This window comes from Suillus fuscotomentosus, assembly GCF_016647785.1.
Source record: "Suillus fuscotomentosus strain FC203 chromosome Unknown F5891scaffold_62, whole genome shotgun sequence".
Lineage (NCBI taxonomy): Eukaryota > Fungi > Basidiomycota > Agaricomycetes > Boletales > Suillaceae > Suillus > Suillus fuscotomentosus.
Genome location: NW_024539574.1, coordinates 1 through 15,988, shown reverse-complemented (window position 1 = coordinate 15,988; position 15,988 = coordinate 1). Strand labels below are relative to the sequence as shown.

The 15,988-nt window shown below is 45.1% G+C and overlaps 6 protein-coding genes across 6 annotated transcripts; 2 read left to right on the top strand and 4 right to left on the bottom strand.

Annotated features, from left to right (window-relative positions):
* Nucleotides 1-77: 77 nt before the first annotated feature.
* On the top strand, nucleotides 78-917 carry F5891DRAFT_1056642 (uncharacterized protein). The gene has a single exon (XM_041362717.1). It carries the CDS (start codon nucleotides 115-117, stop codon nucleotides 565-567), a length of 453 nt encoding a protein of 150 aa, XP_041221330.1. The 5' UTR covers nucleotides 78-114; the 3' UTR covers nucleotides 568-917.
* F5891DRAFT_1056638 (uncharacterized protein) lies at nucleotides 915-3,267 on the bottom strand. The gene is made up of 4 exons (XM_041362716.1): nucleotides 2,579-3,267; nucleotides 2,145-2,525; nucleotides 1,489-2,092; nucleotides 915-1,432 (listed from the first exon to the last, which is right to left on the bottom strand). Exons 1-4 carry the CDS (start codon nucleotides 3,091-3,093, stop codon nucleotides 1,355-1,357), a joined length of 1,578 nt encoding a protein of 525 aa, XP_041221329.1. The 5' UTR covers nucleotides 3,094-3,267; the 3' UTR covers nucleotides 915-1,354.
* F5891DRAFT_647803 (uncharacterized protein) lies at nucleotides 3,260-5,009 on the top strand. Its single transcript, XM_041372633.1, has 4 exons — nucleotides 3,260-3,520; nucleotides 3,613-3,746; nucleotides 3,807-4,137; nucleotides 4,184-5,009. Exons 1-4 carry the CDS (start codon nucleotides 3,395-3,397, stop codon nucleotides 4,823-4,825), a joined length of 1,233 nt encoding a protein of 410 aa, XP_041221328.1. The 5' UTR covers nucleotides 3,260-3,394; the 3' UTR covers nucleotides 4,826-5,009.
* Nucleotides 5,010-5,769: 760 nt separating this feature from the next.
* Nucleotides 5,770-7,616, bottom strand: F5891DRAFT_1151102 (uncharacterized protein; the record flags this gene model as incomplete). Its single annotated transcript, XM_041365141.1, has 3 exons — nucleotides 5,770-6,198; nucleotides 6,246-6,448; nucleotides 6,506-7,616. 3 exons carry the CDS (start codon nucleotides 7,614-7,616, stop codon nucleotides 5,770-5,772), a joined length of 1,743 nt encoding a protein of 580 aa, XP_041221327.1.
* A 468-nt stretch (nucleotides 7,617-8,084) lies between these two features.
* On the bottom strand, nucleotides 8,085-9,070 carry F5891DRAFT_1193754 (uncharacterized protein; the record flags this gene model as incomplete). Its single annotated transcript, XM_041367815.1, has 2 exons — nucleotides 8,085-8,531; nucleotides 8,591-9,070. The coding sequence occupies 2 exons, from the start codon at nucleotides 9,068-9,070 to the stop codon at nucleotides 8,085-8,087; spliced, it is 927 nt and encodes a 308-aa protein (XP_041221326.1).
* Nucleotides 9,071-11,065: 1,995 nt separating this feature from the next.
* On the bottom strand, nucleotides 11,066-11,480 carry F5891DRAFT_1193753 (uncharacterized protein; the record flags this gene model as incomplete). Its single annotated transcript, XM_041367814.1, has 4 exons — nucleotides 11,066-11,125; nucleotides 11,182-11,208; nucleotides 11,269-11,366; nucleotides 11,423-11,480. 4 exons carry the CDS (start codon nucleotides 11,478-11,480, stop codon nucleotides 11,066-11,068), a joined length of 243 nt encoding a protein of 80 aa, XP_041221325.1.
* Between the last annotated feature and the right edge of the window lie 4,508 nt (nucleotides 11,481-15,988).

The window sequence follows — 15,988 nt, the reverse complement described above, 5'->3', positions numbered from 1 at the left end:
TGATAGATGAGGACTGGTCGTCGTGCTTGACAGCGATTCTGAGTGTGTTTCCGGGTCACGTGATTTACCTGAAGTTAGTTCTTTTACATCTCTCCCGGTCATTTATCGGAAACCATGTCTTTACTCTGCAAACGTCCCTCTGCAGGGCTCTTGTCACCATTTCCCCTAACAAGAAGTGTCTCTACTTCTCCATACGGTCGCTCACATGTTTTCAAGCAACGTCTACCCAAATTACCCAACCCAGTAGTTCCTCATTTCCCTCAGCGCGTCGTTCGTGCGGACGGCTCATCATACATGCAATGGACGACATCGCCACGCTCACGAATAACGTTGACGCGCGATACAACAAACCACCCTCTTTGGAACGCTACTCAACGTTTGAGCGGGGCGGTCGGTGAGGGAGGTATAGAAGATGAAGAGCAGGAGGGCACTGGTCGTTTGGGACGCTTCAAGAGAAGGTTTGGACAGGAAGTCGGTGTGGGAGAGTGGACTGAGCTTCAAGAGGGCATTGAGGCTGAAGTGGAGCCTCCAGCGAGCAAAAAGCAAAAAGCAACCCCGAAGAAATGAGTGCGTTGATGCCTAGTCTGTCTTTGGCCCTTGGAGTGTGTTTGCCCTTGTAGTAATTGAAATCCTATCTTACCAGCTTTTTTCAGCTTCTCGCAGCGAACTCCGTTGCAAGCAGACTTAAGTTGGAACTCGTCATTTTATCACTAAGATGCACATTCACCTCAATCAAGTATGTTTCGGGTGTTGAAACGTTGATACCTTGCCATCAATTTCAAAAGTACACAAGTTCATCTTGTACCGTATACGTACGTCTTGGCCGTCTTCGCAATGCGCTTGTTCCTGCCTACTCTCGCATGGCTGTATCACCCATGTCAGCCTTCATTAATCCATTGGGCACCTTACTGTTTGCGTCTCGACTCTCATTTGATGTTTGAGCATTAAAACGTCAATATTCCATGCCCTGAGTCGTGAGTCGCTGAGTCTAGCTAGATATATTTATGATTCGGATGTCATGCGAACGTTTATGTAATTTGGAGCATGGTCCCATTTTGCAGCTTCGCTCAACTCCTCATACGTGTCCAGACCTCCAGGAAGGAGAGTTGGTCTGTCGCTGCCCTCGCTGCCCTCTCCGTCGCTCCTAGGTGAGGTCCGATGAAGTTCAACATGTTTGGTTCGAGTTATCCAGGCACTGCTGTCAATATCCGGTTGTCAGACGTCCCTAAGGGCGCTCATCTGCCTCGGGCCTTGTGACTGGTGCATCCATTGTCCATGTTCCTCGCGAGCACCGCTCGTCGCATAATGTTCCGGAGTATACTAGTAGTACTAAATTATGTGTGTGTTAGATTCATCACAAAAACCGATTACTCTCCGCCTCCATCCCCTTCGCCATCCTCAGCATCACCACATTTGAAGACAGGCTCGAGAACTACAGCAGGTAAGTGAGCCAAAATTTCGGAGATCATCCACGTAGAAATAACATACCCCGTTCCCGATGAATACCTCTGCCTTCTCTGCAATTGCCATGTCTATTGCCATAGCCACATGCTTCTGCTCCGAATCGAGGACGATATCAGTACTACTTACCAAGTCGTCCCACCCGTCTTCCTCAAGCGCGTTCTTCAGGTCATCGAGACTCCATGCCCATTCGTTTGAGAGCACATACACTCGTTTCAGCCCAGGATGCTCTTTCCGAATGTTCCTTAGCCTTTCTACAACCTGCTCCGTTGATGGCCAGCAATGATCGAGATAATACGACAGCCTTGCATCAGTGTCGTTGACATACGGAGACCGATCGAATCGATCAGGGAGCGATGGATGTTGATTTATACCCATGTAGTCTGCGCCCCACCTTGCAAGATTCGGACAATGTCGTTTGTAATCGCCCCTGCGGAGGTGCACCGCGACCAGTCCAGCGAGTGATTTACGGGAGTGTGCATCGTAGAGGTCTTTAGCAGACTCTGGTTGAAGGAGCGCAAAATTACGCGAAACCGCCGCTTGCACAAGCGGCGACCAAGCGAAGTCCGTCAACATGGGCGATTTAGTCAAAGATTCCCAGACGGAGAGAATCCGCGGGTTTCCGAAGAAGCTTGACGACTGATCAATCGTTTAACCTGGTATTTTGTCGGATAAGAACTCACTGTCTGTCGAAGACATCGTGGGCAGACGAATCTATTTCTATGCATGGCTCTTGGACAGATGCGAGCTGATATACCCACCAATCGATCATGACGTCGCCGTCCGCATCGTTTGGCGCGGTCAGAGAGCTGATAACGCGTTTCTGGCTGTCAGGACCCCCACAGACTTGTGTATAGAACTCGGCGTTCACTGCACGGGGTGCATTCGGTGCGCTAGGCATTGGCCCTCCTGCGGTTGGACCCGATATGAGGGCGTTTAATGGTATGCGTGCGGGACGCAGAGCGAAATCGTAGATTGTCCATGGAAGTGGTAAGTGCGACCATGTATAGTCCTCGAAGACAAATGATACGTTGGTCGCATAGGCGAGGTAAGACATCAAGATACTGATGCGTGATAAGCCACTTTTGAGACTTGATATGATAATACCAATACACACGCTTCCTGAAGAACATTATTGAACCCGAAGCCCCACAGGTGACCTGGAAATCGTAGGTACTGCGGCTGATGTCTGGACAAGGAGTGTTGAGGGAGATGGTGTTCGAATGACCTGATATCATCATAGTTTGGTGGTATGCCCTGACAGACAATTGCAAGGAACAGGAACACCGGGACGAGGGTGACGGAGACGAGGACTTTTCGAAGGGTGAACACGCGGATGAAGTTACGCCACGAGCAAGAATGTTGGCGACGGTATTTAGTGGTGCGTGGTGGTATGGAGGGAGATGTGGCGCCAAGAAGGATATACTCTTCCGGTCTGAACGTCCAAGAAAATGCACTGCGCATACTACGGGGCATCCAACCTACGGCCTTGGGCTGTACGTCGTAGTGGGAAGGGAGGTAAATAGGCGGATGAGGAAACCTCTGGGTAAAATAGTTGGTCGCGGTGGAAGTGAGAATGCTGGAGCTGCGGACAAAGCGTATGGAATATGAAATTATTATAACTAGCACCATATATATGAACTATGTTCATGCATGTGTTGAAATTGTTAATTCGTGCCAGCACCGTGGAGGACGAATGTGGTCAGCAACCGCGCAGCGTGCACTCCTGGAAGTCTCCAAGCCAATCCGTAATCAGGGAAGTAGTAATAATTTAGACGCTCAGTTCTGAATTTAGAGTACGGCAATGCAGGTTTCAACGGAATTTATTTCCCACTGTTCGCGTTCTCATGAATCGTAAGCCAACTAGTTGGTCTTGACCTGTTTCAGTACCTTCACGGTTTACTGACAGATCTTCACTACAAACGACAACTGCATGCTTACCAGCAGGCCCAAGCTGTTCAATCCACGGCAGTCGACAAACACAACTGACTCCAATACCGCAGCACAATCTACTGCCACCAGCTCGGACGCACCCACGCCAACCATCAGCAACAGTCAGGTGCGTGTCTTGACTTCGGACCGGGAGACCAAGCCCAATTTTCCCTATATACTGCTATCATTTTGCGCAGCAATATTTATCTCTGCCTGCAGGCATCCACGATAGCGACTATACTGTCAACCAGCCAGCCTGGTAGCTCCCAGGCTACCAGCGATAGTTTACCATCAAGCAGTCCCACACCATCCTCTTCTGATGTCATTACTACGACTTCTTCTGTTATTACAACGTAGGTATCTTTGGCATCTTTTTGTTTACGAGCTATCTAACGAAAATTTACTCTAACTAGGTCATCTCAGTCTGACTTAACAGCATCATTGCCACCCGTTACATCTACAAGTTCAGAAACTTCTAGCTCTACACCTACATCTCAGCCACCTACTTCCACAACTTCATCCTCTACCTCGGTCTCGGCTCCAACACCGACCACCACCAGCACCACCAGCACCAGCACCAGCACCAGCACCTCCACCAGCACCTCCACCTCCACCATCACCTTATCACCATCACCTACTCAAAACAACCCGACATCTACGACTCCAGCTTCCACATATGCACACCAGACGACATCGACCATCACCTCGTCTTTTGTGACGGTTGTAGGTGGATCTACCATGACAGTACGTACCTTTTTTACCAACCCAACTCCTTTTAACACGCCATCAGTCTTTCAGTTTGATCCCTACGGTCATCAGCGAATCCTCGACCACCACTACAGGCGCAAGCGATCGCACTGCCGTTATCGCTGGCTCCGTGATTGGTGGAGGCCTGTTTCTAATCATTGGTCTTTCTGTATTTTTTTACCGCCAACGTCAGCGCTTCAAACACTTCCACTTCCTCGATGCTATCAATGTACGCAGGCGACAAGCCCGTGCCAGAGCAACGATGCTTGCGAGCGAGGACCTTGAGGACGTTGATGTCGTACGTCCGTCTCCGGGAAGATACTCCGATCATGATGCCTCCTGGGATCCGCATGATAGCTCTGGGTCTTATCATACCGAACGTCGCACACTCATGGGACACGTAGGACACGGTGGGGACATTGACTTGAGCCACATCATCGACGACGTCATGGGCCCTTCAGCGTTAGGCGTGCACTACTCACAAAATTCCCTATCATCTTCCTATCGCGACTTGTCAGGGGATGAGTCTGCGCCTCAAACTAGAGAGAGAACATCGCAAATTGCGTTACTAGAAGCCGCAGGGCTGAGTGCCACGGGAGGCCCCAGCATGCAACCTATGCAGCCTAGCCCACTTGGGAACAATGCTCCTGATCCTGTTGTTACAGGTGGCGGTAATGCCCTGTGACAATGATGCCTATCTATATCTGTTTTATTTCTCACTTGTTGTACAGCATTAACGCGCTGTGATCAAGGTGGATATGCCGAACCCCTTGCATCTGTACCGAGTTGATCGGTCAATTCTACTTGGCCTGATCTAAGGATCAGATGACTGTGTTCTTTATATGTGCTGATCTCTACTCATACATAATTTTTGTTGTTTCACTCTGTCGCATATGTATACATTACTTACTGTCGTGGTGGTTCACTTTTGATCGAACATTACTGGACATAGATGAGTCGTTATAATCATGTCACGGACTTTTCGCGGACCTCACTCTTTGACTCCCTCGTTATGCACTCCTAACAATACTATTAACGATGGATGATGCTAATCATGCATTTTGATTCCCCTCTCCCATAAAACCAATCGTTGAATTCAAGTTTTGAGTACTCACCTGTAGTACTAGTTGAGCATTCCACCTATGACTCAGAGCATTGTTAAACAGTCTGTATAATAACCCAGGGCACGTCGCGAGCATAAGGTGTCCCCAAACAAGAACTCAGCAAGTCATGTTTCAAACAGGTAAGCGCGAAGTAATTGATTAATCGATTAATATCGACTTAAATGAAGTTGGGTTTATCAAATATCAAATATCAAATATCAAATAGCTCACAACGTCCGAAGACGAGCGGAATGTCACGTTCCTTTGCCTGTGCGGGCACACGTGGCCGATGCTGCGGTTCAGTGTTTCAGAAGTCGAGCTGCGGGCTGGGGCATCATGATAACACTGCCACTTTCGTTTTCTCTCAATCTTCATTCAGTATGGACTCCGATGGCTATGGCAAGATCTCCCTGCACTGGCAGACCTGAATGTTAACATTCATCATCCGACAAAATGGTTGAGTCACCTGTTCGAACAAAGTACTACTACAAACAGTCTGACAACATAAGCTACTCCTCCCAGTTGCCTACGATGGTAGAGTGTCCAACAAAAGGTTCAGGATACCAAGGAAAGCTGATGCTGATGTGCACGCTAAGACAAGCGCACCGATCCAGGCAGCCTTAGCCTGTGCAGCTTGGGCTGTGGTTTCGATAATCACATCATACGCTGCCCCTCCCCTGCTAAACACGCTGGAATTGCAGAAACACCTATCATAGAAGTTGGAGTACTGGAATACAGACGCCATGATCGCCAAAAAAAAGTTTAATATGGCAAACAATTTGCCCGTCCACCGCAGAATGTGCGAAAACGCCAAAGCAACACGCGTAGATAGCGATGCTCGGCGAGGGTCAGCGGCGGCAGAGTGGGCGAGAATACTGGATATCAGGAGCATCATCCAAACTAACGTCGAAATGGCTCCATAAAGGAGATAACCCAAAGATCGACACCCGATTTTCTATCAGAAGTTAGCCAACTCGATTACAAGTATACAGGAAGACCCACTGTTGTAGGAGTGAACCACCCCACCACAAATGCTGCTCCGACTGTCCCCCATTGTAATGCAAGCGAAGCGCAGGAAGCGGTGAACATTCTTGTGAACACACCAGGTGCCCAATGGCTGCATTGACTCTGCACCCCGTCGGGTTCTGCACAGTACATAACGGAATATTGGAGGGACCCGCGTCGGTCCTTTTTGTCGTAATTGTCTTGCTTAGTGTCGATGTACTGGACGATCTCAATGTGGTCGGTAGGGTCGTTAGTACCAGATTCGTTCCCATCACTCCCACCAGCAGGAAGATGGCTATGAACCTTCTCTGATGCCTCTGAGTCTTCTTTGAACACCGCGAAGACAGTCTCTGCTGTAGATGCCCATCGTAGCGAACGCGAGTAATTGAACACCGGAGGGGTGAACAGTTCGTCTGGTGACATCACATCATTCTCTTTGGCAGTGATTGCCAACGCTCGCCGGGATGACGCAGGAAGCGCCCCGACACCATGACGAACGTCTTTTGTTCCTATGTGCATACTATGTCTGTCTGCACGGTCATACGCAGCTTGTAAGCGCTCGAAGTTGCATTTTGGGGAGAGTTGCAGCCATCCGACGACTATCGGAATCAACCACAACCACATTGAACCAGTGGCCTCTCCGTTGGATTGAACGTTTGCATAAACGTTAGATAGTGAGTTGGCAACTGTCAGGATATAGGCGACAATGACCCATGCAATGGAGGTTGCGGACGCGATTGACCACGTATGGGTGTAGTCCACAAATTCAGCGAGACATTTCCACCACTCGGTTTCCGGAAGGATGAGAGAGGGTAAGCGTTCGCGATCAGGATGCAGTCTAAGAGGGACTTGTTGAAGACTGCTCAAGATAGAGAGGGCGAAGCGTGAATTAGGATGATCGTTCAGCAAGTCAAATCGGCGGGTGATCCAGCGAGAGTTGAGGAGGGTAATGAATAAAGAGTAACCGGCGAGTGTCGGTGATCCAATGGTCAACACAGCAGACATGAGGTTATCAAGCCTGTACTGTGCCCCAAAGGGGAGCTGCGAAATCAGTGCAAGATTTGGCAGCAGCCACGCGCTGAATTCTTGCGAAAATTCAGACCACTGGAAAGCTTCTTGCCCAGTCCCGCAGCTGGATGTACACATATAGTAGCTGATCGATGTTGCATCAGTGATATTTGATACGGGATTTCCGTTACCATCGAGTAAACCATTTAAGTCGCCAGTAGTATTTGCATTCTGAACGATATCGTTCAGACACTGATCGAAGTTGACTGCCGCGACGACTGTTCCTGCAGCGTGAAACAGTAGTAAGAGAGCTACGCCAAAGTAATAAATGAGGAAACCAGAAACCCATAGTCCAGTCATTGCGCTTACCTGCCTGAGAGCCTTTGTGCAAGCGCATCAGATTCGTCGTATCAACTATTAGGCCTGTATGAATCGGTTTGAACCTACCGGAAACAGCGTCTCTGCTTTTATACTCCGAGTCCAATGACTGTCAAGGAGGCTCCACGCATCAGATCTAAAGGGCAGTGTTCTTGAAGCCGCAATGTCAATTTGTTCGGTGACTTCCGACTCGAAAGAGGGCAGCGGGCCTGAAAATGACATAAGGCCCATCTCATTAATCATGGCTATGAAGTCCTGATCTGCGTTGTCCACCAGGGAAGGTTTGTCTACCAAGCTGCCAAAAAGATCGTGTACAGCGTGTACTAGTACATGGACAGGTTACGCAGGCAAAATACAAGTGCCACACACACACACATACATGCGCAATTATAAGGAACAAGGTACAACCGGAAATATAGTGTATGTAGTAGTATATTATCTTCGGAGACCTCATATAGGTACGAGATCAGTCAATAAACTCATGTAAAAAATGAATCCCAAAGAGGTAGACCCGGCCAAAGCCAACGCTCCGAACCAAGCAGCTCTGGTTTGATCTAAGTTTACACCATCGAATAAGACAATGTCATAAGCATATTGGGCCCCTCTCCCCAACACACTTGAGTTGCAGTAACAGTTATCATAGATATCTGTAAACTGCAGCATCCCCGCCGCAATGATCCAAATTGCATTGACGATTGCCACCAACTTCCCTCCCCATCTCAAAAGGTTTGATGCTAGTTTTACGAGCCCGAGGGTGGTAGATGAGAAATAACTCCTGGGTCTGTCCGAGTATGAGAATGCGTAGTGCGACAGGATGCTCGACATAACGAGCATTGCCCATACTACCGTTGCAAGTGCGCCATAGATGAGGTAACCAAGGGATCTACAACCAAGGCCCTGGCGTGTGCCGCTAATCAACAACAGACGCAGATAAGCTCACATCAAATAATGCTTACAACAGTTGGAGTTAGATACACAACTATTACCGCAGATCCAGTTGTTGCCCATTGCAAAGCTAGTGGCAGCAGCGAGGCCACGAACATGCGAAAGAACATCCCTGTCGCCCAGGGGCTTCGTACCGTGTATCGAGGAAGTCTGCAATAAGCATTGACTTCAGATGCGTTGCCCTTCCTGTTGCCGGGCTCAATAAAGTTCCTCCTATTCGAGTTCATCCATGTAGCACCAATCATGACCGGTCTGTGTAATTTGGCATTGTTGGAGGCTATTCGAAAAGCATTGAAGACATCCTCCGCAGACCGAGACCATGAAATGGCCCTGGCATAGTTATATACGGGCGGAGTCAACATTTCGTCGTCAGACGAAGGACTTTCTGTATCAGCATCAATAGATACTGCTCGCCTCTCCGAAACATCGGAAGCCTTTATAACAACTCCATGGTCGGTGGCCACAAATGCCATCGCATCCGCGTTATCCATGGCCTTTCTAACGCGCGCATAATCGCACTTCGGGGACAGTTGCAGCCAACCTATGACGATTGGGATAAGCCACAACCACACCGATCCCGTCCCTTGACCGTTGGAGTTGATGTTGGAGGAGACGTCGGATAGTGAGCTGGCGACTGTCAGTAGGTAGGCGATAACGACCCATGCAATCGATGTGACAGATGCGATGGACCAGGTATGAGTGTAGTCGAGAAAACTGGCAATGCTTGGCCACCATTCATCATTCTAACCATGTTTTTGCAACTACCTTTAGGTTATGCTTGCGTTATGGTATCTCAAAGGCCCTCATTTTGCGCAAATATGCAAATGTCATATTTGTGTGAAACATAAGTACCCTCATTTTGCGCAAATATGCAAATGTCATATTTGTGTGAAGTGAAACATAAATACCCTCATTTTGCGCAAATATGCAAATGTCGTATTTGTGTGAAACATAGTACCCTCATTTTGCGCAAATATGCAAATGTCATATTTGTGTGAAAAGTATGTACCCTCATTTTGCGCAAATATGCAAATGTCATATTTGTGTGAAACATATGTAACCTCCTCTTCTTAAAATATGTAAAAGGCCCTCATTTTGCGCAAATATGCAAATGTCATATTTGTGTGAAAAGTATGTACCCTCATTTTGCGCAAATATGCACATGTCATATTTGTGTGAAACATAAGTACCCTCATTTTGCGCAAATATGCACATGTCATATTTGTGTGAAACATAAGTACCCTCATTTTGCGCAAATATGCACATGTCATATTTGTGTGAAACATAAGTACCCTCATTTTGCGCAAATATGCACATGTCATATTTGTGTGAAACATAAGTACCCTTATTTTGCGCAAATATGCACATGTCATATTTGTGTGAAACATAAGTACCCTTATTTTGCGCAAATATGCACATGTCATATTTGTGTGAAACATAGTACCCTTATTTTGCGCAAATATGCACATGTCATATTTGTGTGAAACATATGTACCCTCATCTTGCGCAAATATGCACATGTCATATTTGTGTGAAACATAAGTACCCTTATTTTGCGCAAATATGCACATGTCATATTTGTGTGAAACATATGTAACCACAGCATGAAAAATCTGAAAAGGCCCTCATTTTGTGCATATATGCACATGTCATATTCGCGTGATAAATATGCACCCTCATCTTGCACAAATATAAACTTTTCATATTTGTGGGAAAAGTATGTACCCTCATCTTGCACAAATATAACCATCTCATATTTGTGTGGAATTACCATATCATGTAAATAAAGTCAGTGTGTCAGTCTGGAGTCCGGACACTCTGAGTGTGTTATTATACAAGGTTGAGATCGCCATATGTAGTCTTTGTATACCAAAGTCAGTCAGGTCAGTCTGGACACTCTGAGTGTATTATTATACAAGGTTGAGATTACCATATGTAGTCTTTGTATACCAAAGTCAGTCAGGGCAGTCTGGAGTAGTCTATAATATGGTATAGTCCAGACTGACCTGACTGACTTTGGTATACAAAGACTACATATGGTAATCTCAACCTTGTATAATAATATATCAGAAAACCTATATTTTTCCTGGTTGATCTGTAGGGCCTAATACCAGCACATTCAGCACCATCAGACATCAGACCCAGTGAAAGTCGGACATACGGGTTTCAACCCGCAGCAACACACATATACTGTGGCTGTGGCACTTTGTATTGCATACACACGCGTCGGTATCTGCGCTTTCCGTAGCTGCGAAAACGACGCGCATTGGCGCTGGTGTATGCTTTTTGATGCGTTGACTACTAGATATAATTCTGTAGATCTGAATATAAATATGTATCCCTTTGATATCTTGCTGGTTTCAACGCAAATATACGGAAATCGATGTATTGCAACATAGCATACAATACAAAACATGCCAATAAAATCCACCCGCGCTGGTTCGCGCCAGCTCCTCCGTCCAGGATTGTCCTACCCTGGTGCCCAGCTAATGCAACGTGCCGCTAAAGAACTTCGTAAGGACTTCGGTCCACACACGGTCGCCAATCTAGATAGAATACACAAATAAGTATACAATGAATCGAAATAGTATCAATTACTCACCAGATTCGAAGCCTCGATGTTGTAGTTCTGTCGTAGTAAGCATTACAACGAGAATACAACATGGGATAACAAGAATGAAAACGATACCCCTCGACGCGTCTTTTCGAGTGAGTCCCAATAAGTCTTGAACTCTGGCAAGGAGCAATTTGGCATCAGCCCCTTCACCAGCGATGGCCGCAGAGCTTCTGAAGGAAAATATTTGAGTTGTCAAAAGACGAAAGAAACAAAGCATTACACTCACCTGTTGCTTTGAGTTGATGTTCGTGATATTCATTGGCGCCCAAGCCATACCGCCTCATTATGTTGTATCGCTAGCAGAAAAGCAACATCCAAAACCTAGACCAACAACATATCAGTGAATCAGTACATCAGTAGCGAAAACAAATGCACCAGCTGTTCATTTTGAGCCTGTTACTGGAAGGTTGAGTTGAATGAGTGATTATATGTGTTCTGTTTCGAATGTGTTCATTTTTGCAGAGTATAACACAACCAAGGCAACAAACTCACATCATCTGACGAGGAAAATCTGTGTTTGCCCAGGAGTTGTGCGGCTGTGATGTAGTAGAAAGAGCGAAGTTTTGTTGAGATGACTGATGGTTGTCACAATGGTGGTGGTACAAGAAAGGGATGCAACATATTTGCATTGATAAGGGTGAGAGGAGAGTTCATTGAAGTTCCGAATCACAGGTAAGTGGAGCTGTTGAAATGTTGAAGTTGGATTAAGTGTGGCGAAGTACGAAATACTTGAGCAACAAAATATGTATTACGCACGGACCTCCAGTTGAACACGACGGTTGAACTGCATGTAAGCCTGTCTTGCAGAGCATGCTGTACTGCTCAAATTTCAAATCGTAGACAGATTGTTCAACATGTGTTTGCACAACTTCGATGTCCATCGATATGAGTCTAATGACTACTCAAAACTTACAAATCCGTTGACCCCCATGGAAATGGCTATGTCCGACTTTCACTGGGCATCAGACATTGTCTGACATCAGAGAGGTCCACTTCTGGTATCAGACATGTAGTTCTGATTTCAGACACCAAATCTCACTGACCTGAGGCCAGTTATATGTCTGATGTCACACATGTCAGGTCTGCAGTCAGACAAATGTCTGAGATCAGACATTTCAGAAAGTTTGGTGAAAACTAAAGAAAATTATTATTGCATGTGGCAGGAGTTGAACTCATGACTTTTGAAGTGCAGGGCACATCATATGACCTATGCACACAACCTCAAGCAGCATCAACCACTTGGCCACAAGACCTTTCTTACATATAACTACAAAGTATACATATACCATACCCTACTCGACTTAGAAATATTTTTTGTTTCACTTCTTCAACAATTACTTTATAATCCATCTATCTCAACAAAATTTGTGAGATTAATTGAGACAAGTCTATCACTAGTTTTATCCTATTCTTTGTTGACATTTAAGCAAAATATATGTTAAATAAAAATGTACTAATAATTCATTATCTAGGCCTCCTGAGAAGGAGGCCGAGGAACGAGGCCTCTGCTGCAAGGATGGGCATGAATTTCAGTCTACAACTAGTAGTGTACTAGGCAGACCACCCCTATGCACACGTGCTGCAGTCCACCTTCTCCTAAGATAGGCCACTGCTACAACGGGAGGGAGGGGCTAGTAGAGCAGAGGGCAGCAGTTTTGATCCTGCGAAAGATCTTGTCAGGGGGGCTTGAACGCTGCCCCGACCACTCGTACTTCTAGTTCTATGTAGGATCCTCTTCCTTTTAAGCTATTTCGACTAGAGTAAATGGTCTGTGCCCTTGTGATAAGGGCAGGCTGCGATAGCCTTTGTAGCACTCGAGCTCGCGCTAGGCTCGTATTCAGCCATTTCACGCATCACGTCAAATGTCCATAGCGCTATATTTACTTCCCAATGCAACCCGACGCATATCCGCCAAACCCAACACTTTGACCAGCGGACCCAACACATTGGCCGCATCAGACCCAATGTTTTTCCCGCACACTTGTCCTATCCGTGTCTTGTCTTGTCAGCTAGCCCCACTAGGTGCATAGTTGATTATTTCGCACATTACTCATGTTGTAGCCAGTGCTATCACATGTTTTCCCATAGTCCGCAGTGCCTCGTGTTTATTTACATGTACATCGGACCCGAAATTCTTCAGCCGCTACTTTTGCCTATAGGGTCCTGGATTTCTACGTACTTATATATATATTGGTTTCCACATAGCACATTCATCATCCAAGTAGTAGGGAGCCGTTTCCTGATGCTTTGTGGTCAAACCAGATATTTCGTAGTTCTTAGTTGACATTGCATTAATCCACTTACCACTTGCTATACCTAACGTACTTTTCCTAACCCGACGCAAACCCGCTGAACCCGCACCCAAAACTCACTAACCCGCTAAACCCAAAAACATCGGCCAACACTTTGGCATCAGACTCGTAATTATACCTTCAGATTGTGTTTCTCGCGCTCAGACTTTTGACAGTTTATTGATTGACTACCAATAGACTTATTCCAATAGCAAACCCCTCAGGTCGAACACACTTGTCTAGCAAGTATAGCAGACTAAGCTGTGCAAGACCACTACAACATTTTTATATTGCTGACACTTACTTCGTATAGTATCAAGCATTGTTATATCTTTACACTGTCAATGGACTCATGACCAGACTTAAACAAATGAAGGTATAACTATAACGGGTTATATGTAACAGGAGAGTGTGATTCTTGCAGTCTAGGCCTTAAACCCTGCGACCTGAACACATATGACTGGACTATGCTACTTTCGTTGACATAGCCAGATTTGATCGAGACCATATAGGTAGCTAATGTTTAGTCATAGACTGAGATGTGTGATATAGTCACTCAAAAAAGTATTGTACCAAATTGTTTATCTGCATCTCTGCAATAACACTATATTTTCTAGTTATGTGCAACATGACATTATAGTTCAGAACCTGCTCACACTAAAAGTACAATATTGAAAATGCCACTTTCAACTACATCACCATGTTATTTTTGGTTCCAAGTCATTTCAGAAGAATACAGGGCAGCTAATTCTGAATAACTTCCATTAAGAAATAAATACAAAACTGTAGTTGAAAAGTAGCAGGCAAACCTTGTACTAATGATCTTGGTAGATCTGACAAACTGTTACATCTGATATTACTCAATAACCTGACTGTCTGATGTCTGATTTGTCTGACCATGCTGATAGTCTATATGGTCTGTGACTCTGACCTCTGTTGTGTCTGAAATAACTGATCTGCCTGTTTACCTGATGTCTGAAGTGTCTGATTAGACTGATAGGTCTGACTGACTGCATGCTGATGGTGCTGATGTGCTAATTTGTCTTTTTAGTGTCTGATATCAGAGCAGTTGTCTGAACCAGATTTTGATCTGATATAAGATTCATCAGACTGATTCAGACATCTCAGATAAATCAGGAAAAAATCTAGGTTTCCTGATGTACACTCAGAGTGTCCAGACTCCAGATTGACACACTGACTTTATTTACATGATATGGTAATCTCAACCTTACATCTAGTCATTCCATGCAGATAGGAACATTCAATCATCCACCAAATAAGTCATATGTATTCCATGATACCTGATAACCATAAAAATTATGCATATATATTATGCAATGTGGGGGCTAAAACACTAATGATTGATGAGGGAAGTGAGCATATTGAAACTGCCAAACATTGATATTCGGTGCAATTTGTGGTTGCCACAGTGGGCTTAGATTCACAATCTTATAGGCTAATCTCATAATTTGGTTAGTCAGTCACTCATGACAATTTCTGAATGATGATCTTAAGAAGAAAGGAAGAATGGGAGAATGGTTTCGGAAATGCTCAGGCACTCGCATGGTTTGCGCTTACACTGCGTAGATACACTTAGATCTAAGAAGTAAAATATGATGGTTTCAGAAACACTCAGGCGCTTTCGCATATTTTGCTTACCTCACTTAAACCTGTTTTTGGAAATATCACATGGTTTTCTCATGTGGCTTTCAAGCACCGACTCAATATCCTTTGCCCTTTAGAACAGTGCCACATTTATTCATGAAATTTGAGTGTTTTGTTACAAGTATTGTAACAACTGTATATACACAAAGTAAATAGTCAAAATAAAATGGTGAATGACAAAATGTAGTGAAAAGATAAACAAATAAAAAGGGAAAAAAGGAAAAAAGGGAAAAGACAATGAAGAGACAAAACCTGGGGAAGGGAAGAATTGGGACATGAAAGATATAAGAAAATTGGAACATTGCTGGGAGAACAAGAGAAGAGATGGGAGATGGGAAGCAGGTAAAATGGGAAAATAAATACATTTAATGATACTGTTACATATTTTGTAATTTTACTTCTGTCAAACTCCTGCTCAAAGAATGTAGAACTGACTGATCTTATGTACTATGTATGTTTACATAGATTGTACTACTTTTGGTTTTTTTTGAAATGCTGCTCATAAATGTATTTTCAAAATCCACTATCAGTGCATGATCTTATTCAGAATACACAATTTATTAGGATGAAGCCTGAGGCCAGGAAGCAAAAGGGGGGCACAGCCCTCCTTGGCTTCCTGTGATGAAGGAACAATGCTCATCAGGAGCCTTCAGAATTATTGGGATGAAGCTGAGGCCAGGAAGCTAAAAAAAAGAGCGCTTCACACTCTTGTTTGCTTCCTGTGCCGAAGGCAGAATAGGTGTGTGCTAGTACAATATTCATGGTGATATGGTCTACTTGTAATTACAAGGTCATTATACATGTGGATTAGTTCTAGAGCAGCGTTATGCATGGCA

Coding starts and splice junctions, on each gene's coding strand:
- F5891DRAFT_1056642 (XM_041362717.1), top strand. CDS start 115: ATGTCTTTACTCTGCAAACGTCCCTCTGCAGGGCTCTTGTCACCATTT.
- F5891DRAFT_1056638 (XM_041362716.1), bottom strand. CDS start 3,093: ATGGTGCTAGTTATAATAATTTCATATTCCATACGCTTTGTCCGCAGC. Junction 2,526..2,578: donor AATAATGTTCTTCAGGAAGC/GTGTGTATTGGT, acceptor ATCACGCATCAG/TATCTTGATGTCTTACCTCG. Junction 1,433..1,488: donor AGGTATTCATCGGGAACGGG/GTATGTTATTTC, acceptor TACCTGCTGTAG/TTCTCGAGCCTGTCTTCAAA.
- F5891DRAFT_647803 (XM_041372633.1), top strand. CDS start 3,395: ATGCTTACCAGCAGGCCCAAGCTGTTCAATCCACGGCAGTCGACAAAC. Junction 3,521..3,612: donor CAACCATCAGCAACAGTCAG/GTGCGTGTCTTG, acceptor CTCTGCCTGCAG/GCATCCACGATAGCGACTAT. Junction 4,138..4,183: donor TAGGTGGATCTACCATGACA/GTACGTACCTTT, acceptor ACACGCCATCAG/TCTTTCAGTTTGATCCCTAC.